At 36.4% G+C, this 25,905-nt stretch overlaps 1 protein-coding gene across 6 annotated transcripts in view; it reads right to left on the bottom strand.

The window, feature by feature from the left end:
• The window catches only part of CTNND2 (catenin delta 2), a 1,206,354-nt gene that overhangs the window by 268,421 nt on the left and 912,028 nt on the right, over positions 1 to 25,905 (bottom strand). For all 6 annotated transcript variants that reach the window (XM_069077188.1, XM_069077207.1, XM_069077216.1 and 3 more), the window contains one exon: positions 18,760 to 18,973. In XM_069077188.1, coding sequence (XP_068933289.1) covers positions 18,760 to 18,973 — 214 coding nt within the window. The remainder of the gene's footprint in view (positions 1 to 18,759; positions 18,974 to 25,905) is intronic.

The following is a 25,905-nucleotide window of genomic DNA, read 5'->3' on the forward strand; positions in this document are numbered from 1 at the left end:
TAACCCAAGAGGGTGGATTAATGGACTGAAGTCTACCTAGAGAAAGCTCTTCAGTGGATTTCTAAAGGGCTCAGTGACTTAAATGAGCACATAATAGAAATGTTATCAAATTCATAGAAGATAAAAAATGGGTAAGAATATTAAATATAATGGATAATAGACTATGAATTTATAAAGATGTCAACAGGCTATACTAATGACATTTATTATAGTTAGCATTTATATAGCACTTCAAGTTTTCCAAAATGCTTTACAGATAGTGTCTCATTTAAGTCTCACAGCAGTCCTGAGAAAGAGGTGCTGTTATCATCTCTGTTTTCTAATCCACACCACTGTTGAAGAGAGCACCCTTGCCTATGAATGATTTTGAAAGATTGGAGTAAGAGAGGTATTTGTCATCTCTATTTTACAGATGAAGAAACTGAGGCTGACAGAAGTTAAATGACTGGCCCAGGGTCAATCAGCTCATAAATGTTAGTGCTGGTATTTGAACTTACATTTACTGTCTCCAAATCCACTTATTCAGTTATAAATTAGACTAGATGATCAGTGAAGTGTCATCTGCCCTGTCATTGATTCCTTTAAAGCAGAAGTTCTTAAACTTCTTTTTCCTTAGGACCTTTTTATACTCTCAAAAATAATTGAAGACCCCCCCATCAATTTTTGTTCATGTGAATTATGTCTCTCAACATTTACCATATTAGAAAATTAAATATTTTAACATTATTATGAAAATAATTTTGATCTTATGGATTACCTGAAAGTGTTTCAACATCCCCCCAGAAGTATATTTCAAGCACTACTCTAGATCCTCAGAAACCATGCCCAGGAAGACTTAAGATACTCAGGTATTCCCCCTAGTCCACCTACTTACTATCCACCTGATCTCCCCATCTAGGCTATCTCTTGCTATGAGTAATATATTTAAGTCATTGCTACCTTGCTTCTTAATAGGGAATATAATTTGACCAACTGCCCCCACCTGGTGACTTCCCTGCCTAGTGACTTCCCAGAATAAAATACCCAATCTTGGCCACGACTCCCCAATATGTGTTGTCTTCATCTATTAGAATGTAAGTTCCTTGAGGGCAAGGACAATCTTGATATTTCAAAAATTTGTATTCACAGCACTTAATAAAACCTTTGTCATATTAAATGCCTAATAAATACTTATAGGTCATTCACTTATGCATTCAAGGCTCCCAGATAATTTATATATATATATATATACATATATATATACATATCTATTAACAGATTGATTTCTTCCTATTAGAGGAATTTGGTATATCTTAGGTGGAGTACAACCTAAAGATAATTGCAAGTCAGGAACCCAGGAACCAAAAAGGACAAGCAGATACGTTTGATGCTCCATCCATCCCTCCCAATGTAGGATACTGAGTTAGGAATGATTTTGTAGGCCAAGAACAATAGAATAGTATAGCACTGAACACTTACAGAAGACACACTTCCTGTCTTACTCTGATGAAACAATCTTGAAAATGGGCAATTAATATGCTGAGTGCCCCAAATAAGGATACTTCAAACAAGAAACAGTGAATGGGTATCATCAAAATCAGTCTGAAACTAAACTCACTCTTACAAGAGAACAAAAAATGATTCAAGAAACATTTGTGAAGTAGCTTATTGTGGAATCCTGGGCAAGTTACTAACTCCTCAGTGTTCTATTAAGCCTTCCAAGTCTACAAATACAGGGAGTTTCTTTATCCATACCAGTATAATCAAAAGTTCAATTCTCTATCCCTACGTATGAACAAGGTATTAGGTTAGACAATGGTAAGGAGGAAAACAATAGATTCCTAAACTCAGGGACTTTATTCTGAGATGGAAGAACTAAACACATAAATAACTAACAATATCACACACACAAAAATTAATTCAGGAGATGTGATAGATATCCTCCCGATGGGGAATTGGAGAAGGTATCATACACAAGGTGGCACCTGAGCTGGGCCCTAAAGGAGAAGAATTCTTGGAATGTCAGGTTGAGTGCTCCTGATGGAGGGCAAAGTGGGAGCAAAAACATAGAGCATAGAGAAGGCAGAATGAGATGAGATTGGGAATGCTGAGTAGTCCAGTTTAGCTTGTGTGTAGAAAGTACAAAAGGGAGTTTTTGAAATGAAACTTTAAAGATATGTTGGAGTCAGATTACAAAGAGTTTTCAATGACAAACTATGGGGAAGATTTCTGAGAAGGGTAGCAACACAGTCATATCTGTGAATATAAAGACTACTTTAATAGTGATAAAAAGAGTGGAGGAAAGAAGGTAGAGACTAAAGGCAATGAGATAATTAGGAAGGTATTATCATAGTCCAAGTGAGAGGTGATGATGGCCTGAATTATGGTTGTTGAATTGGGAGAAGTGAGCATACATATATTGGAGATATACAGGTACAACTGAGGTACATTTGACAAAACTTGGCAACTGATTAGAACTGGGGGGCAAAGAATAGAGAAGAATTAAGAATTATGCCAACTTTTTGAGCCTGCATGACTAGGAGAGCACTGATGATATTAGCTCAAATGACAAATTTTACTGTTCTGAGTCGCATCAGAGTCTTTCTGACCTCATTTAGGGTTTTCTTGGCAAAGATACTGGTCTGCTTTGCCATTTCCTTTTCCAGTTCATTTTACAGATGAAAAAACTGAGACAAATGGGGTTAAATGAGTTGTCCAGGGTCACACTGCTAGTCAGAGTCTGAGGCTGAATTTGAACTCAGGGAAAGGAGTCTTCCTGACTCCAGGTCCAACACTCTATGTCCTTTGGTGCCACTTAGCTGCCCCAAGTAAAATTGGGAGAAGGATTATTTTTGAGAATTCAGCTTTGAACATAGTTAGGGGGTGCTGCTAGTAGGACTTTTAGGTAGATCATTGAAAGGGGTTACTCAAACCCTTTGAAGAAGCAAGGTTGGAGATACAGATCTAAGTGTCATTTGCATGGAAGTGTTAATTGAAGCTGTGTGATGAGATTCACAAAGGAGAGAGTGTAGAGAAAAGAGAAAAGGGAGGAATGCATAGCCGTGGAGGATACACACACTTCTGATGATGAACCAGCAGCAGATATTGAGAAGAAGCCAGAAGGACCGAGTATGAATAGTGCTACAGAAACCAAGAGAAGGGAAAGTAAATAAGAGGAAAGGATTTTCAACACTGTTGAATGTTATAAGGTCATGGAGCATGAAGCCTGAGAGAAGTTTAAGGAAAGACATTTGAACAGAATAGAAGAGCTAGAAACTAGCTTGCATAGTTTTGAGGAGAGTGGGTGGGTAGTGAGGAAGTGTGAGCAATGCCAATAAACTACTCTTACTAAAAAACTACATTTTCCTAAAAATTAACAAGAAAAGGAAGGAGAGAGATAAGATTACAGTCTGAGGCTTTAGGACTAAGAGAAGGGTTGTTTTAGTGTTTTTTTTCCCTCTTAGATTTGGTTAAACAAGCCTATTTTTTGGCTCATGAAGAAGGGGACCCTGAGAGTCACAGTGCCTAGAAATGTAAATGGTTAATAAACTCATTAGTAAATGGTTATTGATTGAAATTGCCAATAAGATGAGAGGGAACTGGTGATTGCTGGAACAGATTCCCAGAGATAAAATCAAAGGCATAGGTGGAAAAGATTAGGCTGGCAAGGACTGGTTCTCAGGGACCCCAGGGAAAGCAGAGAAAAGGAGAAGGCAGGTGAGAAGACAGTACATGGACAATACTACCAATTGTATAGGCCAAATAGAGTTTCTTTGGGTCAATTCTTATTTTGCTTCCATGTTCTCTACAAAAATGAATTACCTCTGGACTAAAAAGAGCTGAAAAGAAATGAGGCACTGAAACATTTGAAACTGAATCAGACAGGATTAAATGACTTGCTCAGGGTCACATAGCTAATAAGTATCTGAGGTAATACTCTATATATTGCACTACCTAGATGCCCACTAATTGTTTTAGTTAATTGCATTCTCAAAGAGAATGAGCAATGAGCTATCACATTCAACAATATTAATATATTTTTAGGGTTACATGGAGGGACCTAATGTCTAATGCAGGGCAGCTAAGTGGTGCAGTGGATAAAGTGCTGGGTCTGGAGTCAGGAAGACTCATCTTCCCAAGTTCAAATCTGGTCTCAGACTCTTACTAACTGTGTGATCCTGGGCAAGTCACTTCACCCTGTTTGCCTCAGTTTACTCATGTGTAAAATGAGCTGAAAAAGGAAATGGCAAATCACTTCAGTATCTTTAACAAGAAAACCCCAAATGAGGTCAAGAGTCAGATACAACTGAAATAATTAAACAATGAAAAACGTCCAATGCATGAATTTTTGGATGCTACATTCTAGGAGAGACAGTGATAAAATGGAGACAATATAGAGGAGGACAACAAAAATGGGAAAACTCAACTAAAAGAGCTTAGTTTTTTTAACCCAAAGAAATGAATACAGTAGGGTGTGTGTTGCTTTCATAGTTACAAGTATCAAGCATCTAAAGACTTTTCATAAGGAAGATAGATCCAATTTGCTCTTCTTGGTCCCAGAAAACAAAAGTAAGATCAATGGGTAGAAATTGTGCAGTAACAGGCTTAGATTTAATGTATAGAAAAACTTCATAAGAATTGGAGCTATCACATGGGCTACCTTGGAAATTACAGAGAATCCTTAGTTTGGGTTTGGGATAGATTACCTCTGAGATTCTTTCCAACTCTGATATTCTATAACTATAATGATTCTTAAAGAATGATCTATATCACAATAGCTATTTCTTTAGCTAGTATGATGGTATCATATTTATGGTTCTAGTGGAATTCTTATTAGAGCTACCTTGATATTGAAAGGGGACCTGCAGCCTCTCTCCAATGGATATGATAGGCCTTTGAATAGACAGCTAATGCTCCTGAGTCATCTGCACCCATTAGGAAGGTATCACTCACTGTTTATGTAATTCATTTGGTGGAATTGGCCCTTGCTCCCAAGATCACTCCTATTTTAGAATCATGTAATGCTTCTTTTTTGTTCAATCACATTGTCATTAGATTCAAGTTATAAATAGTTAGTCATGCTCAATATGAAGCTGATACATGATAATAAAACTTCACATCTGTGTTTACACACTCTGATAACTAAGCTAATAGCCAGAGTATTTTTGAGGAACATTATTAAATTGATAAACTGTTTTAAAATGCCAAATGATCCATGTTCATTTCCTGATCCCAACGCTGTTTTAAATACACATTTTTACTTCCTATTAACCAACAAACTATTACTAGGAGGTCTCTTGAAAAATGACATGAAAGGCCAAGCATATTCAGATTCTTTAGCTCATAACTATCTTTGATATAGGAGAGGAGGAACTGTCCCCAGATGGAAGACTTAGACTAATGGGGAGTTGGAGATGTGGGAGGAGGGAAGAAGCTGCTGCCACACAGAGTTATGGAAGAAGAGGAGCCATTTATATAGGGAGTTATAAAAGGGAGAATTATAGGAAATAAACATTCCCTAACTAACCATGTTAAGATACTCATCCCTTCTTTGTTCTTTATGTGGCTTTTAAATAAAATCTGTCCTATTTGTATAGAATCTAAGGGAGACTAGGAAAAGATCAGACCAAATTCTGCTATTAGCAAGGAAACCATATGTGGACATATGGGCTATTGAGAGACTACAGAAATTATACCTGGTCTGTGGGAGCTGCGAGCAGCTGTCCATTATTTGAAATAAAAAAAGAAATATTTATACTATATGCCTGTCTTTATGGAGTTATTCCCAAAGACAAAATCCAACCTGATTAAAATTATAGAATCATCCTATTTAGAGACGCCTTCATGTTGCCAGAATTTCAAATACAGCATCCATTATTTAAGATAAAAATGATTGAAAGAGGTAACTGCTAAATGAAACAGTTTAGTATTTCCAGAGCAAATTATTCTTCTAGATCCTGATGTATCAGAAAAAGATCTGGACTTAAGAAAAAAAAAAGTCTGACTTTAAATTCCAACTCTTTAATTCATTGCCTATATGACCCAGAATAAGTTATCTAGCTTCTCTGGACCTCAGTTTCTTAATTAAAAAAAAAATGAAGGTAGACTAGATGATCTCCAAATCTGCATCTAAATCATGATTCTATGATTTTAATCAGGTTGAATTTTGTCTTTGGGAAGAAAAATCCATAAAGACAGGTAGATAGTTTAAAACATTTCTTTTTTTTGAAAGGGAAATAACACACAGAAACAGCTGTTAGAAAGAGAAGCAGCTGTGAGCACATTAATAGGAGTTCTTTAATTCCCTTCTTTCCTCTAGAAGTCAGTGGGGATTCCCATGTTGTATTTGTGAACAATAGTTAATAAAATTTTTCATGTGATAACTGTAGAGCAAATAGAGCAAAATCTAAAATATAATTATGGATAAGTGTTTTTAATTAACTTGTAACCCTTGAGTGGCAAAGTGGAGCCACAAATCAGTTATGCATTGTCAGCTCTAATAAGTGAAAATGTATTATACAATATATTTCAGTCCCTGAATACCAAAAAGGCAATACTCTTCTGTGTTTATATTTATCAGTATAACTTGAATTTTGATTTATTTAAAGTTACTAATGTTCCTGTTTCACTTATTGGTCATTATTGACCACCAACCAATCAGTGGTAGACCAAGACAAAACTAAAAGCTAACAAGAAACATTCCTATTCTTCATTTACAAAATGGGAAATAGAATCATGAGAAGTGTGGCCATGGGATAGTCAAACTCCTACAGTATTCTTTTCAATGGAATGGGTAGGAAGATAGAGGAAGAAATATGAACTTCTTTGTCTTGATTTAAGTATTTCAAATTTCTTTAAACATATGTTAAATTCAACTCTTATGTGTTATTTGAGTATAGCACACTAGAGCAATGCTAGGGATTAATTTATATTATGGGCAGAATTCTTTCATTTTGCTTGCAATTGGTCTTCTAACTTGATGAAATCATTCAATATGTACCCGGATATGTTTAATCAAAGTAACATTGTCCTTGACTTTTTTTTTGTGATTAATGAGAGGATTAGGGCATGAGAATCCTAATCTCTGAGAATTCTAATGCACAAATAATAAATTGCATTTAATTAAATTTCTTTATATGAATAAGATGCTATGTCAAGTCTAATCAACAAGTAGAGTCTACTATTTTCTGGGTACTAAGATTATTATTAAGAATACAAAGAAACTTACTAGCCATGTTACTTTGGGCAAGTCACAACCCCAATTGCCCTCCCCCCAAAAAAGCAAAAAAAAATACAAAGAAAGATAAAAAGGTTCTGCTTTCAAGGAGTTTACAGTCTAATGTGTGAAAAACAATATGCAAACAACTATGTATCTATCCTGTGAAATAGGATAAGTTGGAGAAAATCAATAGAAGGAAGGAACTAGAATTAAGAGGGACTGAGAAAGGCTTCTTGTAGAAATTGAGATTTTTGCTGGGACTTGAAGAAGAGAGGGAAGCCAGTAGATGGAAATGTGAAGGAAGAATATTCAATGGATGAAAGATAGTCAGTGAAGATGTACATAGTAAGGAGATGGAGTTTAGTTTGGAAGGAACAGAAAGGAGGCCAGTGTCAGTGGATTACAGAGTGTGTGGTGAGAAGAACGGTGTAAGGGAATTAGAAAGGTAGAAGGGGTCTAGGTTATGAAGGGCTTTGAATGCCAAAGAGAGGATTTTATATTTCATCCTCACACTGGAATTTATTGAATAGGAGCGGTGACATGGTCAGACATGTTCTTTAGGCAGATTAATTTGTTAGCCTGTTTATAAACTGACTGAACAATCTATTCTTTGTAGCTGATGCCATATTGTATGAATTAGGAGATGGTCTAGACTTGTGATTTCAATAATTCAAGGAATTCTTTGTAACAGAAACTGCATATTAGGAGGCAATTGATAACTTATTGTGTTAGATGACTATCTAGGGGTACCAAGAGCACAAGGGACTTGCTCCTGATCACATAGCCAATGTATGTCAAAAGCAGGACAAGGGTTCAAACCAGGGTCTTCCTAACTCTCACTCCAGTTCTCAATTCATTATGTCACACTTCCTTTTCTTGTACTAAAAAGACACAAATCAGAATCACCACCATTAAAGAAAAAGAGAGCCAGTAGGAGCTCTATATTGTATAGAGTATGGAGTATATTGTATACAGTAGTATCTATATCGATAAAGAGTAAAGCAACAACCAGTGAAAAATCAAATAGTTCACAACAGAGTTCTAAAAACAAATAAAGTCATTTAGGACATGCTAAGCTTTCATAACAAAATAAATCAAATGGTATATAAAATAAAAATTTTCATTGTCTTTCTGATGAACATCATAATTAAAAACAGACTCAACCAGGAGATTGGTCACTCAGTGATGAATTCTTTGAGCATGACAACCCAGAAAAGACAGAAAAACACAAAATGGTCCTCCATCTCATGTTATCCTCTGTGGCTTTTGCAGAGGCAAAGTGAGTTAGAAGGGGTCAGAAGATGTGAAGAATCACACAATTTGCAGACCATCTTCAAACATTAATTTAGCTGGTGGTTCTCTAAATGTAAGATCCTTGTCCAATGAGCAACAAGTAGACATAATGGAGAAAGTGAATCATGTCAATCTTAACATTTTTGAGACAAGGAGACAAAAGTAAATTGAAACTAAATGCAAGGATGACTTACAGGTTTTCCTTGGAGAAGAAAATAATTTAATGGAAAGTATTGTATAGCAGAGCTCATGATTAGTATTCGCAAAAACAAAAACAAAAAATTCCAAACCCCAAACTGCCCATGAATATAATTGTTTTTACATTATCATCTGCTTCAGAGATTGAGGAAGTAGAGGAATTCTACAAAGAAACTGATAAGCCTATCCAAATTAACTTGATATATATTTTGATACTGAGGATTTCACTGTGAATGTGGGCATGGGGGTAAACTGAAATATGTACTAAAATATGGTTCAGGAATATGAAAGAAAAGAGGTCAAAGACTTGTAGAAACATTAGGAGGATATATCATAAATACTTTACATTTGAAAAAATTGCTGGAAAAATCAATCTAACAAAAACTTTAATTAATTATGTTTTAGTAGATATAAAATAGCTCATTACTAATGTGGGAGTTGCTCCCAAATCAAGTGTTTGGGTACAGTCAGAACAGGAATTGTTAAAGTAGAGATTAAAATTAATATAAAACTAGAAGAATAAAAATGACAGAAATACACAGTATATAATTAAAAATTCCAAACTAAACTAATTTTTTTTTCCAAACTGAACTATTTAAAACAAGGTGTTGACACCAAAAGTGGGAAACAGGTATGAATATTGATATTGATTTTAACAATTCATTTAAAAATGATGATGAGACCTTAACCAATATAATAACGAAGAGAGTAAGATCAAAGAAAATCCTTCAGCCCTCAAACACTTGATCTCCTTGCCCATTGATAGAAATGACAACTAAGAGCAATACCAGTTTGGAATATCGGCTCATTTGTAAAATCTTATGGAGAGGGATGAATGATGGAAAATTATGAATACCATCACCTCATGGCATGAACAAAGACACTGGAGGGGAAAGAAAGTTTAAATAAAGTTTATTGAATGATCCAACTATACAAAGTCATCCCATGGCTATTTAAAGAGAAAACTGAAAGAACAAAAAATAGGTAAAAGATGGAAAATGCATGCAATTGTAAGAAAGGCCCCCGCTATGTTAAGTATATCCCCTATGGTTGATTTTTAAGAGGACATGAACAAGAATTTTACAGGATTGTGAGATGGGGTTCAATCTGCATCACTGGAGGGAGTACCCATGTACCTGAGATCAGGAATCCTTTGTAGTATTAAAATATAAGAGCATTAATATCAGTGAATCCCTGATAATTGAGGATGGCTGTGGGTTCAACAGCTCTACATACTGTGAATGTAGAGTCTTGGCTTTAAACAAAGCAATAAATTTTTGAATTCATTTGTTCCCTGAAGAAAGTCAAATAAGATGAATATAACATACAATATAACACTAAATCTTTTGGTGGAAGATACCTAAATCTGATATCTGTAGTGGTAAGAAGAAAAAAATTGATGTGGCTTTGGCTTCTGAGCAGAGGAAAATTCCTGACTAGAAAAACTCCTGAGTAGGATAATAGTAGGAAAGAAGAGGATCCACTAGGTACTAAAGCAAATCTAGGCCCTTGGACAGTTATACAGCACACCCCCACTTCAAATTAGACTTCGACTAAGTGTTATGGTAGAGTGCTCAGAAAAGAAAGGAGGCAAAAAAAATTGTTTTTTAATTTAAAAAAGAAAAGAAAAGGAAGGAGGAAAAGTAGAGGGGAATCAAGAAATATTGAATATGGAGAGATACATACATACTCACAAGCTGCTTCGATAAATGACTATGTAGAGTCAGTCAGCTAGCATTTAGGAAACATCTATTGTACTAAAAAGTACACTAAAACTTTGAGGTGTGGAATTTCTCTGTTTCCTTTATATTCTCAATCGTATATGAATTTAACTCCTTCCTCTTTTCTCCATCAGCACTAACCCAGGTCCCTTTTCAATTCAGTTAAATTTCTCCAGTATTCTCCTGTCCTCTGCCTTTTCTCTCCTTATTGGTAACTATGGCCAGGGAAACAAGTGGCAGAAGCAGCCATTGTTTTCACATAGGAAACTGTACTATGGAGTTTCTGGGAACTGTCAAGACTACTTATGGGAATATGCAATATATGTATGTATGTACATGTGTGCATACACATATTATATACACATGTATATATGTACTTTTATATAACATACTTTTGTGTATAACATACTTTTATATATAACGTGCATGCTTTTACATATAACATACACATATGTATACGTGTAACATAAATGCTTGTTTTCTTCTTGTTGTTAGAACATAAACTCCTTATTTGAAGGGATTATTTAATTTATTCTATTTGTATCTCTGGTGTTTAACATGGTGCTTCACACAGTAGAAACTTCATCAATATACAGTGATTGATTTATTCTTTAATTCTCCCAGTCAGAAGTGATTCTTCTCTCTCACAGCACTCCTACTGTGCCTCTTGCAGGCACTTTCACACTTCATTTTCTAGCATATTTTTATTTATGAAACCACCTTATCCTTCGACTTGTTAGTGATCACCTTGAAGGCAGTGATCCATGTCAGACTTCCTTTCCTGTCTCTATACCTCACAGCCTAGTGCTTCAGAAATAATAGGCATATTATTGAACATATGAAATGCGGTATAGTGAATACATCGATGGACTTACATTCAGAAAGACCAGGGTTCTAATTCTTCCTTGGATGTTTACTATATAAGTCATCCTCAGCATGTCACTGAATCTCTATGGGCCTCAGTTTCCTTATTTGTAAAATGAGAGAGTTGCACTTGACCTTTAAAGTCTTTTTTAGTTCTAAAATCTGAGCTTGTACAATAGATTTAATAGTTCAGTTTTTATTCTTTGATAATTGTTTTTGTTGTATATTATTTTTTAAAGACAAAATACCACAATCATATTTAAATAAATTATCTAAAGACTTTTGAAAGAACAGAAATGAAGCCTAGCAAGTATATAAAAGAACATATAGTGAATGCAATTTATGTTTATTTGTTTGGGACTATTTCAAGCAAATGTAAGCATACAATAGTTTTAATTGGATTTAAGTAAAATTCTGTTCATCCTCTCACAGTAATTGTGTTCTAGGAAGAAAATTACCTAACTGGTGGCCTCACTTAGGCTTTGGTTAACCATAATCTGCTATAAACAGATTTTACAGTGTAAATTGTCCATCTGTGTTACAAGGAGGCCTATGTTTTTGTTTGCAAATGCAAGCTGAAACCTGGCACCCATTTTTAATTGTTTAATTAGCAAGCAATTTTTAATAAGTAATCTAAAACTTTCAAGGGTCATTGCTTCCTCCTTTAGTCTCCTAAACCTACATTAGAATTTGGTGGTCTTCATAATCCTTTAGGACCTTCTGATTAGTATTCTGTATCTTGTGTTTAAATTAAAATTTTTGTTTTTTTGCACTAAAATTAGACATTTCTTTTAAAAATCCTGGGTTAGAAATGTTCAATACATTTAAGACAAAAAAATTAATGAGGAATGCCATGTTATAAAACAGTTACTACTGCTCCTCCTTTATCTGTTGAACATACTAGTATTTTGCATGTGTTGAGAAATATGATGGATCTTATCATAGCATCTGGTTTTACCCTTATTATTGAGCTCACAGATCCAAGTGTGAAAGCAAGTTGCGAAAAAGGTTGGTGTCTTTCAGGCAAGAAAGCAATTGGGGCAAAATGCTAAGTGCACTCTATATTCTCTACAATTTATTGAGTCCTTACTAGTTGAAAAATCTGTTTTAGACTCTCCAGACAAGTTTTCTTTTTGGTCTTTTTGGAGGGGGGAAGGTAGGGCAATTGAGGTTAGGTTAAGTGACTTGCCCAAGGTCACACGGCTAGTAAGTATTAAGTGTCTGAGGCCAGATTTGATCTCAGGTCCTCTTGACTCCAGGGTAGGTGCTTGACTCACTCACTGTTCCACCTAGCGGCCCCTCTCTAGACAGTTTTAAAGGTTCAATTTCCTGAACTTAAGTTAATGCTCTAACAGGGAAGGAGGCCAAATACAAGTAAATACAACATAGCTTGACAATTTCTTAGCTTACAGCCGTTTACTCCTGCTACTTTTCCAGGTAATATAGTCACAATATGCAATAAGTATATACCACATACTATGTGCTTCATTATCACTGCTGATAGTAAACTACTGCTGTAAGGCATTTAGCACAGTGCCTTGCACAGAGAAGACACAATAAATATCGGTTGATTGATAAAGCAAAACCCTAATTAATCACTCTTTCCTTCAATTTTCCAGGAAATTATTATACATGGATTTTTATTATGAAAACAAGTAAAAAAAAGAGCCACATATTACTAAATATATAGAAAATTAATTCTGTCATGCAGTCTTATACACCTAAGCACTAAATAACTGGAGAGAGAGGAAAAATGGGAAATATGGTGAAGGTATTAGGTTATTCAAGTACTTGAAGTTTGATGGGATTGAAGTGGAACGGACTAATTAAGGAATTAAACCTTGGGCAAAGTTTGAAGGGATACCCATAGATTAGTAGAGAAAACCAGGAAGGTAATTCATACTAGGAAGAATGCTAAACTTAATTTTATTAAAGTGGAAGTAGGTTTGGCTTATGTAGGGAATTGTAAGGACTTCAATAGACTCCCCACCTTGCTAATGGAAGATGCTGGGAAGATTCAAATTCTTAGAGGGTCCATCCCAAAGTAAGACCCAAAATAATGGTCAAAAACTTCTTTTTCTGTAGGAAGGAAATTGAATATCACCCAGCTGCCAACTCCCCAGAATATATTAGCACCAAGTCCAGGCTCCCAACACCATCTCTCTAATGTCTAAATCTGTTTGACCCAGATAAGAGCCCTACAACTTTACTGATTTTGGTGCCTTATTCCATCCAGGATCCTAGGGAACCTGATCTGTTTCCATCCTCCCTGACTGTTAGTATTTCCCTTCAATAAAGCTGGCTTGCTTTACTTTCTCTTGGCTGACTTCCTACTTCTCTGTATTTGTACTCTGCCCTTTCTTGTACTGTACCTTGGAATCCTGAACCTCACTCAAACTGCATTACAACAGAAATGCAGACTTAAACTGCCTAGGCAGATTAAATGAACAAGATAGATAGTGAGAATCCAGAAGAACTAATTGGCAAAGTTTTAAAAGCTATAGGATCATAGGAACCTACAGGTTATCTAACCTCATTTTACAAATAAGGACACTGAGGCCCACAGAAGTTAACTGACTTATCCAAGGTTATAGACAGCTAGCAGATTGTGGATTCTCAGGTCTTTTGATTCCAAATCCAGTATATTCCACCCCTACCCCTATCTCCCCCACACTCCATTGTCTCCCTAATGATCAAGTGCTATAATTTGATGTGATAGACAGAGTCCATTTGGAGTCTGTAATTTAACTGAAAAAACTTTGAAGATTAATGGGATAATATCTATAAAGAGTGATGCTTCTTAGGAAAAGCTACTAAGTATTTAATCACAAATGTGAATGCTCTAAAAAATGGCATCGTGATCTTATATATGACTTTGATAAATCAATGTAAGCACTATGCACCTGGATTTCCATAAGATGAAAACACTGATGCTTATCACTCCCCAAGGCACAGTATGAAATCTTGTAATCAAAGATTGCATACATTTCTCCTAATTGAATGAATTCATATCAGTCATGATATATTTTGATCCACTCCTTCCTATAAATATAAAAATAAAGATAATTCTCTAGTTCTGTTAGAATTATTACCTCAGGAATTATGTACTTATATAGAAAATACACTTCAGGCATGGCTATGATCATTCATGGCCATTACAAAAAGACTGATATTCTTATAAAGGGCATCCCAAAAGTCTTAGTTCAGTTTTTAAGCTATTTAAGCAATCAAAGCTTTAACATGCACTCAGACTTTTGGGACAACCTGGATATTCTTTTTATGTTGCTGAGGCCTTTAAAATTTTCATTTTGAAGTTACCTGAGACTGTGTCAAAAAGCAAGAGGACAGAGTCCAAAGAAAATTAACCTTTGATTCCTGGTAATACAATGCCTGTCTTAAGGTTGCAATTACAGGGAGATAAAAATAGACTGATCTACCGCTTTATGGCATTTTTTTAATATATTTTTTTTTCTGGCGGCAAAGGGCCTGAAACTGATCAAATGATAAAAGATATCTTCATAATGCTCTCTCTAGGTATTTAGGTTCACTTGAAACATATTTTTTATTTGCATATAGAAGCCCTACAGAGTGATTCTTGAAGCTGGGAAATAGCTTTAGAAAGGGCTCAACAAATATGACTTTCATTTTATTAAGGCCTATTTTGTTGGTCAGCAGGATGCCTCATCACAACCCCACTGAGCTCAGCAGCACCTTGACAAGCAGCAGGGAATTAATCCTGGTTAACAGTTATCCTATAAAAGGTCTGGTAATTAAGAAGTCAAATGAAATGTAAAACCTTCAGTATCTTAAGGCATGCCTAAGCTCATAATAGTATTGCATTATTTATATATGCACACATCTCCCTGCTCAATTGTAAGCCCTAGAAAGGTAGGGCCAAGTTTTCATTATTGCCAATACCTCATATCTAGTTAGTTACCAACAGAGCCATATATAGGGTGGGCCATCTTTAGTTACAATGGTGAGACCCCTTTACCCCATCCCCCTGGAAAGCAGCATCCCAAGCAGTGACTTCAGAGGGTTGGTGTTGTGGGCTCTCTATTCTTAGCCTTGTATGGCGAGGTCTCTCCCCATGTTCTTCCCCTCCCACCAATGCTCTAAGGAATTTGTCATGTGTGAAAACCTTTTTTTCTTCCTTCAAGCTCCAATCTCCTCTATAAAGCATCTTTTGGCTTTGCCAGTTGAAAATAACACCCACCTAAAACTTCTCACAGAATTCTGTCTTATCCTAGCCTCTGAATTTCTCACCTAACAGTTACTTTTGCACATCTCACCCTCTCTCTTACACTGCAATCTTCTCAAGGACTCACACTAGAATTTAGTAATTATTTGTATTCCTGGTGCTGAATATAGAACTTTGCAGATAAGAGGCACATAGTAAATATTTGTTATCCATATTTATCTTCATTCCTCTCCAGGCTAGTCATTTAACTCTCTGGATTTTTTCTACTAGGCTAGAAAATGGTCCTCATTTAGATGGTTCATTCTGTCCTAGGACTTTTCATACCTGAAGAACATCTACCTGTAAGGTCCCTTCCTCTAACTGCCTGGTTCCTTCCAGAATGTTCAGGCCAGCCATGTCTTCATTCCTCTTCAGGCTCCACTCTTTATTCCCCATATTGTCTCTATTATGCCCTCTCATGGGTAACCTCTCACTATCCTTCCCTCCAATTTCAGCTTCCTTTTGTTTTCTTCTTGCACTAGAATAGAAGCTTCTTGAAGTCAAGGACTTTCATTCTTTCTATTTGTATTTTCTGCTCTTGGCACAGTACTCAGTCTAAAGTAGAACTTAATAAATAAATGCCTGTTGACTTCATTATCAATTTGAATTATTGATTTTATATCCCTCCTAGTAGTATGTTAATGTTTATTGAACAAAATTTTTGAATTAATACTTCTCTCTAATACCTAGAAGTGTGCTACATAGCAGGTGTGTAATAAATGATAAAGGAAGAAGGTAGAGAAGTATTAAGGGATGAAGAAAGCAAGAAAGAAAGAAGGGAGAAAATGAAAGAAGTTGATGAGGAAGAAAAAAGGGAGGGATTGAGAGAAAAGGCGAAGGGGGAAGTGAGAAAAAAAGAGGGAAACATTTGGATTTAATTTGGACTATTGCACTAGATATTCTTAATTTACTCAAGCATCACGATTCTCCTTAAGGTTTCCACCCCTCCCCCATCCCTTTATAAGGACATAAACTAATCATTTGAGGAAGTGTTTCCAAACTTAAAAGGACATATGCCAATTCTTTTAGGAAGTGTTTCAGGAACCACCAGAGGTTTCTGTTTGCTCCAAAATCATCAGCAGACCAACATTACCAAATTTCTAAAATGTTCCTAACATATGAAACATTTCTGGGATATTTGCAAGATTTTTAAGTACATGCATGACTCATCTTCTTTTTAAAGTTTCAAAGTAGATAAATTATTGAGCTCCTATCTGTTGAATTTAGTTAGACTAAAAGGACCTGACCTGAAGTTTAGAAGTTTAGGATTTTTAGCTCTGGTAGCAAAATCCAGAAGAAAAGTTGGGTTGTAAAGAGCTAAAAGTCTTTGTATGAATGCTCTGAACATCACTATTCTCAAAGAAATCAACCATTGTATTCTGTTTTAAGCCATCTTTAAGGGAAATTTGCAAAGTATTCCTAAATATATTGCAAAAGTTCAGCCTGGAGGTCACCAACATCTTGGAAAACCCTAAGATCTGTATCTGATAGTTCACATGTTAGTTAAGTTGAAAATTAGTGCAATGGTTTGACAAAAATATTTAAAGATGCCTTTTAAAGACACATCATGTGATAGAGACAGAACATATTAATAAGCACTGGTACATGCCCAGGATGTCTCTATTGATATCCCTCCAATAGGGACAATGGTTCTTTTCAGGAGATAAATGAAATTTTAGAATGCCTTGGAGAAGTTGCACATGAGTGGACATTCTGTAGCTGGACCTGGTTAGCGGCAAGAAGAGGTTCTCTGGTTGCCTGAAGAGGCATTCCGCCAGGCCCATCATACTTGGCATAGGCTCTTTTGGTGACTTTTTCACCTATGGTGTCTTGTCTAATGATATAGGGGAAGAAACCTTGGGTTTTCTCCCTCTGAGGCCATGCCCTCTGGAAAGAAGGTCTTATTTCTTGGCCTTTTCTTTGCTCTTTTCTGTTCTAGATGAAGGGAGTGGATACTGACTTGGGTGAGTATGGAAAGATCAAAAGGGCAACATCTACATATTCTACAATCTGGGTTTATAGTCAGTGTAGGATTAATGCCCCAGGAAGCAAGAACTGATTGATATTTGAGTGTGACATTCAAGAATCCAGTCCAGCAGTAAAAGAAGAATGAGGAAATGCGAAAAATGAGAAAAGGAATCATTCAGCATCATTACTTCCTTTGGACATGAACTTAGGGGGCCAATACTATGAGACCAAATGTCTAATTCCCCCCAGATACCATGTAGGTAAGCGTATACCTCTGAGATAGAGGGCAATTTTTTTTTTTTAAAAAAGCAATTGGGGGTAAGTAACTTGCCCAAGGTTACGTGGCCAGTTTTTTTATGTGGGTGTTAAGTATCTGAGACCAGAACCGATCCCAGGTCCTCCCAACTCTGGAGCCTGCACGCTCTTACTCACTGCAGCCACCTAGCTGCCCAAAGGGTAAATGTTTTAAACTTGCCATATATTCAAAGTAAATATCTTCTTATAAAATCTAATTGATATTAAGTGTTTAAATGGCACTAGCACACATAAGTCACTGGCCCCTAATTTTGGGTGTGTGTGGGAGACCATAACCACTGGAGGCTCAAGCCAATGGCCATAGTGAAGAGAGCATGGAAGACCTCAAAGGTGTCCTAGAATCCTGAAGGGAAGACTAGTAGGCCTAGCATGAGAGAATAAATTAGAGTTTAACTCCCCACACATTCAACAATAACTAAAATCTTAATGGGTACATTCAAGTATGCGGCCCAGGATAGGGGGATTCTTTGAAAGGAACATGCCAGTGGTGGTGTATGAGCTTACTGATACTGTTTTTCATGGACAGAAATTCTACTGAGCTCAGAGTATTTCATAACAATTCCCTATTATGTATATTCATCTTTGGAATGAACATGCACTCTGTTCAAGGGATCACACAAGGGATTGTAAACTCTCTGTTATTCAGCACTCTAGTCTTTGAAACATCCTAACAGCTATTTTTTCAACGTTGCCCATATGTTGTTTAAATGATGTTCATAACAGCAATGCGAAACTACAAAATTTTAAAGAGAGAGGGTGGCTTCTTAAAGAAAGATTAAATTTTCTTCAGTACAATTTTCCTACAAGTACATTTTCACGCATTCTAAATCGTCTCAAACTATCAAATTATGTATGTGTAATTACTACCATTCTATTAAATAGATCATTTGATTGGTACATCTGCTAAATATGATGAACATAAGAAAAGCTACAGTCTTTAAAATGTAACACTATAACATTACCTGTGACCAGTTCTCGGATCTCCAGATCAGTAGTCTTGCGTAGTAACCGTACTAATGCTGGGATGCCCCCACAGTTTTTCAGGGCAATTTTGTTATCATCATTAGCCTTCCCATACACCAAGTTCCTCAAAGCTCCACAGGCACTACGATGAACTTCTGTCATCCGATGGTCCAACAGGTCCACCAGTAACTGTATGCCTCCTTGTCTTCTTATCTGAAATATCCAAGGTATAAAACATTTGTTTGAGGGAATCGGATTTACTCTTAAGATTAAGAAATGGTCCTGAGATTACACATTCTCTTTAATCAGCACCATTGTAAGCTATTCAAAGAGAAAAGAAAACAAGTTAGCCTCCTTTTTGGATTCTGGCAATATTTTCTTGAATATACAGCAAAGAAAAAAACACAAGCTTTTGCATTTAAATCCTAGAATCTTATTTTTTTTAATACTTCAAAAAGGCTGTAATATACCTTTATACAAATATGCTGATATGATATGAAATGCATAGAAGAAATCATTATTACTCATAAGAAGGGTTTTTTCTTTTTTTTAGAAATTGTACAAAATCTTAAAGCATCATTAGATTGATATTCAAATGTTAAAACAATGCTTCAAAGATTTAAAGTGTAAATTGGAAATGAACTCATTGAATTCTATCTGGATAGGCCAAAGCAATTAGGTTTTAAAATACTACCTAGAATCAAAAACATTTAAATCCTTTAGGACAAAGAATTTGCCTTGAAGTAAGGAAAATGTGGATTCAAAGGCTGCCTCATACTTAAACTGGGTGTGTAACCCTGGGTAAGTCATTAATCCTCCCAATGCTCTAGGCTATTTTCATCACTATACATTTCAGAGAAGGTGATAACATGCTTGGGTAGAGAGTGTTCTATATAAAAGACAGTTCCTGTACCAAGGGGTGGGGGAGGGGAGGAGTGGGAGGAAGAAACCCTTCAGTTTGATATTTATACAGAATAGAACCAAACTAAGTTGTGAATTTCACACAAATAGGACTAAACTGCATAGGGCACATTTCCTTAAGTGAATATCTGAATGGCTTTTAGATAGATTGGCTTTTAGGCATATTTTAAAATTAAAAGCAGCTAAGCTGCCAACAAAGCAAAGTGGGTGCTTAATATAAAGACTATTTGATTAAGTTTTCATTAGAAAACATGCATTTGAGCATTTCTGATTTTTAAATGGGAAAATGACCAGATCACACTCAGCAATTTTCTTTACTTCACTATTTTTCAGTGGCTCAAGAATTTTATTGTGGTAATTTATCTCAACTTCAAGATGATAGAATTTCATGATAATGCACATCTTGGGGAGCAAATGCAGAACAGTGGGATCTTCCTCTGCATGGTCTGTGCCCTTTTTTTGTAGCCTGTTTGAAATTCCTATCATTATTCTCTCCTCAAGTTTTTTGGTTTACATGCAGACATGTTATCTGGGAAGGGCAGCTACCAAGCTCTTAAAACCTTAACATGTTTTTCAGGTTAATTATCAGAAAGCGGGTCTTGAGCACAGCTACATTTTAATTGAGCATGTGTAAATTCACAGGAAAAGTGGACTTAGGGGTGGTGTCCTGGGTAACTTACATTAGGGTATCATGGGCATCTTGCAGAATGTGACTAAGGAAATTATAAAAGCAATAAAAATGTATGATGGAGGACTGGAAACAATCTTTTGTTTATTTATAATTTTGCCCAGGATCAATCCCTGTATTTGTGCTTTGATAGCTTGCTATTTATTTGGGAGAGGAATGCTATTTAGGTGACAGGACCCAAATTAATAATCAAATCTGTAACAAACTGAGGCACTATACTATATTATAAAAGTTGTGAGTAACTATTCTAGGTACCAATTAAAATAGCATAAGCAATATAAAGGTGGATTTAAAATAATTTTTATTTTTGCTTTAGAAAATGTTAAAATCTGGGGCAGCCAGGTAGCACAGCGAGTAAAAGCACCGGAGCACCGGCTCCAATGTCGGGATGACATGTGGATCAAATCCGGGCTCAGATACTTATTACCCACCCAGAAACACCTGGCTGTGTAACCTTGAGCAAGTTACTTAACCCCAATTGCTTAGGGGCGGCCAGGTGGCTCAGCAAGTAAGAGCACCAGCTCCAGTGTCGGGATGACCTGAGGATCAAATCTGGGCTTGGATACTTAGCACCACACCCAGAAATAACTGGCTGTGTAACCTTGAGCAAGTTACTTAATACTGATTGCTTTTAAAAAAAATGTTAAAATCTAATATGTTGTTAAGCTTCATTAAGAGCATAGTGATCAAGACTTGGGATGTCACAGACTTACTGACCACATTTAGAGAATAGTACGGCAAATTTTTAAGGACACAGATAAATTAGAGAATATAAAGAGAATGATAACCAGGATGGTGAAGTGTCTCAAGATGACATACAAAGGTTAATTGAAGGAACTGAGATGTTTGTCACTAAGGAGAAAAGACCTAGAGGGAAGAATCTGGAACAAGTATAGTCTGCAAATGTAGACTTGGTGTCAGGAAGAACTTTATTGCAATTATAGCCTGATGTCTCAGAGTGAGTGTAAATAGCAATTGTTTCTGTTTTGGCCAGAAACCCTGAAGGTCTTTCCCTCTCAGATTGATTTTTTAAAAAAGATTTTGAACTAGGTAAAAGAGGCCACTCTTTGCTTCATCTCTTACCTAGCCTTAATCATTGAATGGGCATTGCCTCAGTCAAACTGAAACCTGGGAAAAACTTTCACTTTAAAAAGGCCAAGGTCTATTCCATCTCCAGTCATCCTGATTTTCTATCTGGCCACTCGGCCCAGATGGCTCTGGAGGAGGGAGTGAAGCTGGTGACTTTGCACACCCCTCTCTCACTTAAATCCAATTCACTTGCAAGTCATGGCATCACTTTCCTGCTGTTGTGGGCCTCTTCAAGAATGAAGGACAAACAACAAACAACAGCAATTCGAAAGTAGATTAGACTGTCTCAGGAAGTCATGAATTTCCCTTCACCAGATCTCTTTTTTCAAAGGTTAGATAACCACTTGTTGGGTACATTATAGAGGCAATTGTTGTTCAGATATAGGTTGGAGCACATAGGCTCTGCGATCCCTTCCTCCTCTGGCATTCCATGTTTGATTGCAGAAATTCTCTTCAGAGTTATTCATAACTGCTTGGATGGCTATTTTTATATATAAAAACACATGTAATTTGATTTGATGTTGTATATATAAATAGAAAGGTATTTACAGGATTTCTTGCTTTTATAAATAATTGTACTTCTATTTCTGCCAATTCATTGCAATATACTGGATCATCACATGCTTGTTTAACAGATTAAACTATAAAACGCATCTCTCCCTAAAATAAGATTATAGAAGAACAAAATTGGAGATGGAACAAATATGGAGGTATAAGATATATAAAACCCAATTTTTTAATACTACAGCATGCACATTTCCAAATACAAGATATACATTATGTGTAATTGAATTTTATGTTCTATAATAAATATATGGTCATATATTTCAAGTCAGAAGAAGCCTTAAAGGACATATAATGTAACCTTCTCATTTGACAAATTTGGGAACTGAGGCCCATAGAGGTTAACTAACCTGCCCAAGATTACACAGGTACTAAGTGGCAAATCCAGAATTCAAGCCTAGGTTCTTTCACTGACCCATTCTGTCTCCTAATTCATTCAATGAAACAGAAACAAGGCCATCTTCTTGTAATTCCAGAAATCTGGTTCCTTACAGTAGATACTGAGTCTCCAGACATTTTCTTTAACATTGATGGTACCTTGGCTCATGGACCCAGGCCCAATAGACAAGAGGAGAATGAAAGAAGCCTTCAATTCTTACTGCTCAACGCCTCTTCTGAGCAAGACCCTCCCACTACCTCTCTGACTCAGCACTGTCTCCATCCAGACCTATCACCACTTTCAGATCCCAGTAGTTTGTATTTTATTTCTTTATCTGCTACAGATCATTCTCCTATCTTTCTCATGGATTCCAGTACCTGGGTCAGTTTACCTCAAATACCTTGATACTTCGTCAAACATTCCATGATCACACTTTTACTCCACTAAAGCTACATGTAGGGGTGGCTGTACCATTGTGCTTATCATCACCTACAAATGTTCATCTCTACTACCCATAATTTAGATAGCTCTTTGTCTACAACCTCCTATCCTTACTTTTCTCCCTCTCTTCACCTCCTCTAAACCTATCCTCTGTCTTCATGACAACCTCCAATCACTCTTCCCTACCCTGCTTTCTTAGGCCATGCTATCATCACCTTCAAAATTTGACCCTAATCAATTTTACTTTATACTATCCTAACAATTAGTACTAGTCTATGGTGGGTTAGCACTACCTACCTCTTCACCTCCCCTGTTTTAGATGCAGGTGAAAATATTACAATTATGGTTTTGTCAAACACAGAAAATGTGTCATAAAATTACAATAAATACATAATCTGAGTTTGAGATGCTGCTCACCCTAGCAAAATTATAAATTTCTTGGAAGGTTGCGCTCTCCCCCTTTTTGAAGCTTTCCAAGGAAAGGCTGGTTGACCATCTCTAAGAGATCTCATAAAGGAGTTTCCTGTTGTGTAATAGTTGTGTTAGAAAACCTGAGAGATCCCTTCGAAATCTGAGATTCTATTTGTCACCATACTATAATAGTTATTTCCTAATAGGAAAATTTTAATGGAAGTATCAGATAAGGACTTAAAAAAAGGAACAAGAGAAATAAGCTTAGCAGTGAAAAATACTCATGCTAGAGGTAGAGGTGGTAGTGAGGATTTAGGCTGAGGGATAAGCACACAGGTATAGTGGCCGGGAAATACGGGACAGTATTATAGAAATCTGGGAGACAGGAGGTGTATCAGGCTTCTCTAAGATGTTGGTAAATATAGTTTACTCTGGCATTTAAACTCCCTTGTTTAGGAATATTTTATTTTATTTTATTTTTTAAGCAATGGGGGTTAAGTAACTTGCTCAAGGTTACACGGCCAGTTATTTCTGGGTGTGGTGCTAAGTATCTGAGCTCGGATTTGATTCCCAGGTCATCCTGGGAATAATTTTTCACTGCTAATTTCACATCCTGACATTGGAGCCGGTGCTCTTACTCACTGAGCCACCTGGCCGCTCCTAAGCAATTGGGGTTAAGTAACTTGCTCAAGGTTACACGGCAAGGTGTTTCTGTATGGGTGGGTGCTAAGTGTCTGAGCCCAGGATTCGATCCCCAGGTCATCCTGACACAGGAGCTGGTGCTCTTACTTGCTGAGCCACCTGGCCGCCCCTTAGGAACATTTTATACAGCAAAGTAACCAGTGCCACTTTGATTTTATATTAGGAGTACTTGAAGTAAAAAAAGAAGAAAATTAATATCCTAAGTCAATTACTAAGAGGGTTTTCTGTTTTGTTGGGGAGGTATTTTTGTTTTGTTTTGTATTCCATTCATCTCTGTTCACCTTTTTACCCCCTCTGGGGAGAGAAAGTAAGGACTGGAAAGGTATGGAGCAAAATCATTCCTTTCCTTGAAAAAAAATCAGTTTTTGTAGTTCTTGTCCAGAAATTAGAAATGAGAAACTGATAGTGTGCTTCCTTTGAAAAAAGCTCACTGGAAGTTATGTGACTATGTCCCATATCTCAGGTGTCTCCACATCCCTACCCTACTCCCACCCCCAAATAAATGGTCACTAAATCCATGAGATTAGATAACAGAATCTAGACTTGGAAGGGACCTTAGTAGACCCTTCATCAAAATCTCCATCTCCTTCATTTTGTAGATGAGGAAAGCAAAGCCCATATTCAGCAACTTGCCCAAGTCACCACTTTAATTTTTTTTTCTTTTTGGAGGACAATTGGGGTTAAGTGACTTGCCCAAGGTCACAGGCTAGTTTTTGTGTTAAGTGTCTGAGGCCGAATTTGAACTCAGGTCCTCCTGACTCCAGGGCCGGTGCTCTATTCACTGTACCACCTAGCTGCCCCACCACTTTAATATTTAAAAGAAACTGGCTTATAAACAGTCAGCTAAGTGGCTCAGTGGATAGAGTACTGGGCTTGGAGTCAATTAGACTAATCTTTCTGAGTTCAAGTCTGGCCTCAGACACTTTGTAGCTATGTGGCCCTGGGCAAATCACTTACCCCTGTTTGCCTCAGTCTCCTCATCTGTAAAATTAGCTGGAGAAGGAAATAGCAACCTGCTCCAGTATCCCCAAATGGGTTCACAAAGAGTCAAATACAACGAAAAATATCTAAACAACAACAGTTTATACTTAGGGCTTTTCACTCCAAAGTCAGTGCATGCTCTTGCTAATCTACTATGACTATTGCCTTTCCTGCCTTCCATTAAAAAAAAAAAACCTCTTCAATATTTCTATACACCTATACTTCTTAGAGTTTCGAACCAGAGACTTTAAAAGCTCTACATAACCTTAATAATCATTGAATACAGTGCCCTTTATTTTACAAATAAATGTAGTCTAAGAGAGATTAAGGACATTCAAATCAGTTGAGTAGCTCCTTTAATCTGCTCATCATAATTCATATTCCCTCTATTTCAATTCATAATTTTCTTCCTAAATAATATCATATATTTAAATATTTGGGATATAATTGCATTTAAAAACAAGTCAAGCCAAGTTAACAAAAAATTGTTAATCACCTGCTGTGTGTCAGGTACAACAAAGACATATATGTAAATCTTTAAATATGTCTACATATTTGAGTGGTTGGCTTGAAAGAGCTCTGGCTCTGAAGGCAGAGAATTGGAGATTAAATCTTCCTTCTCATTCTTATTACTTGTGTGTCCCCAAGCAATAGCAAATGATGGGGTTGGACAACTTGGTCTCTGTGTTTTGTTTAAATCTAGATCTATGATCCTATTTGAGATACACTTTTTAAAAAATAATGCTTGATGAACAAATAAAATTTGATTAAAATACAATCAGAAAAATGAATAAATAGGGGCAGCTAGGTGGTGCAGTGAATAGAGCACCAGCCCTGGAGTCAGGAGGAGCTGAGTTCAAATCCTGCCTCAGACACTTGACACAATTTCCAGCCTTGTGACTTTGGGCAAGTCACTTAACCCCAACTGCCCTCCAAAAAAGCAAAAACAAAAAAGAAACAAAAGAATAA

The sequence above is a fragment of the Petaurus breviceps genome, unplaced genomic scaffold (genome assembly GCF_028583685.1).
Source record: "Petaurus breviceps papuanus isolate PSGF00001 unplaced genomic scaffold, PetGlider_PUasm1.0 151, whole genome shotgun sequence".
NCBI classification, from domain to species: domain Eukaryota; kingdom Metazoa; phylum Chordata; class Mammalia; order Diprotodontia; family Petauridae; genus Petaurus; species Petaurus breviceps.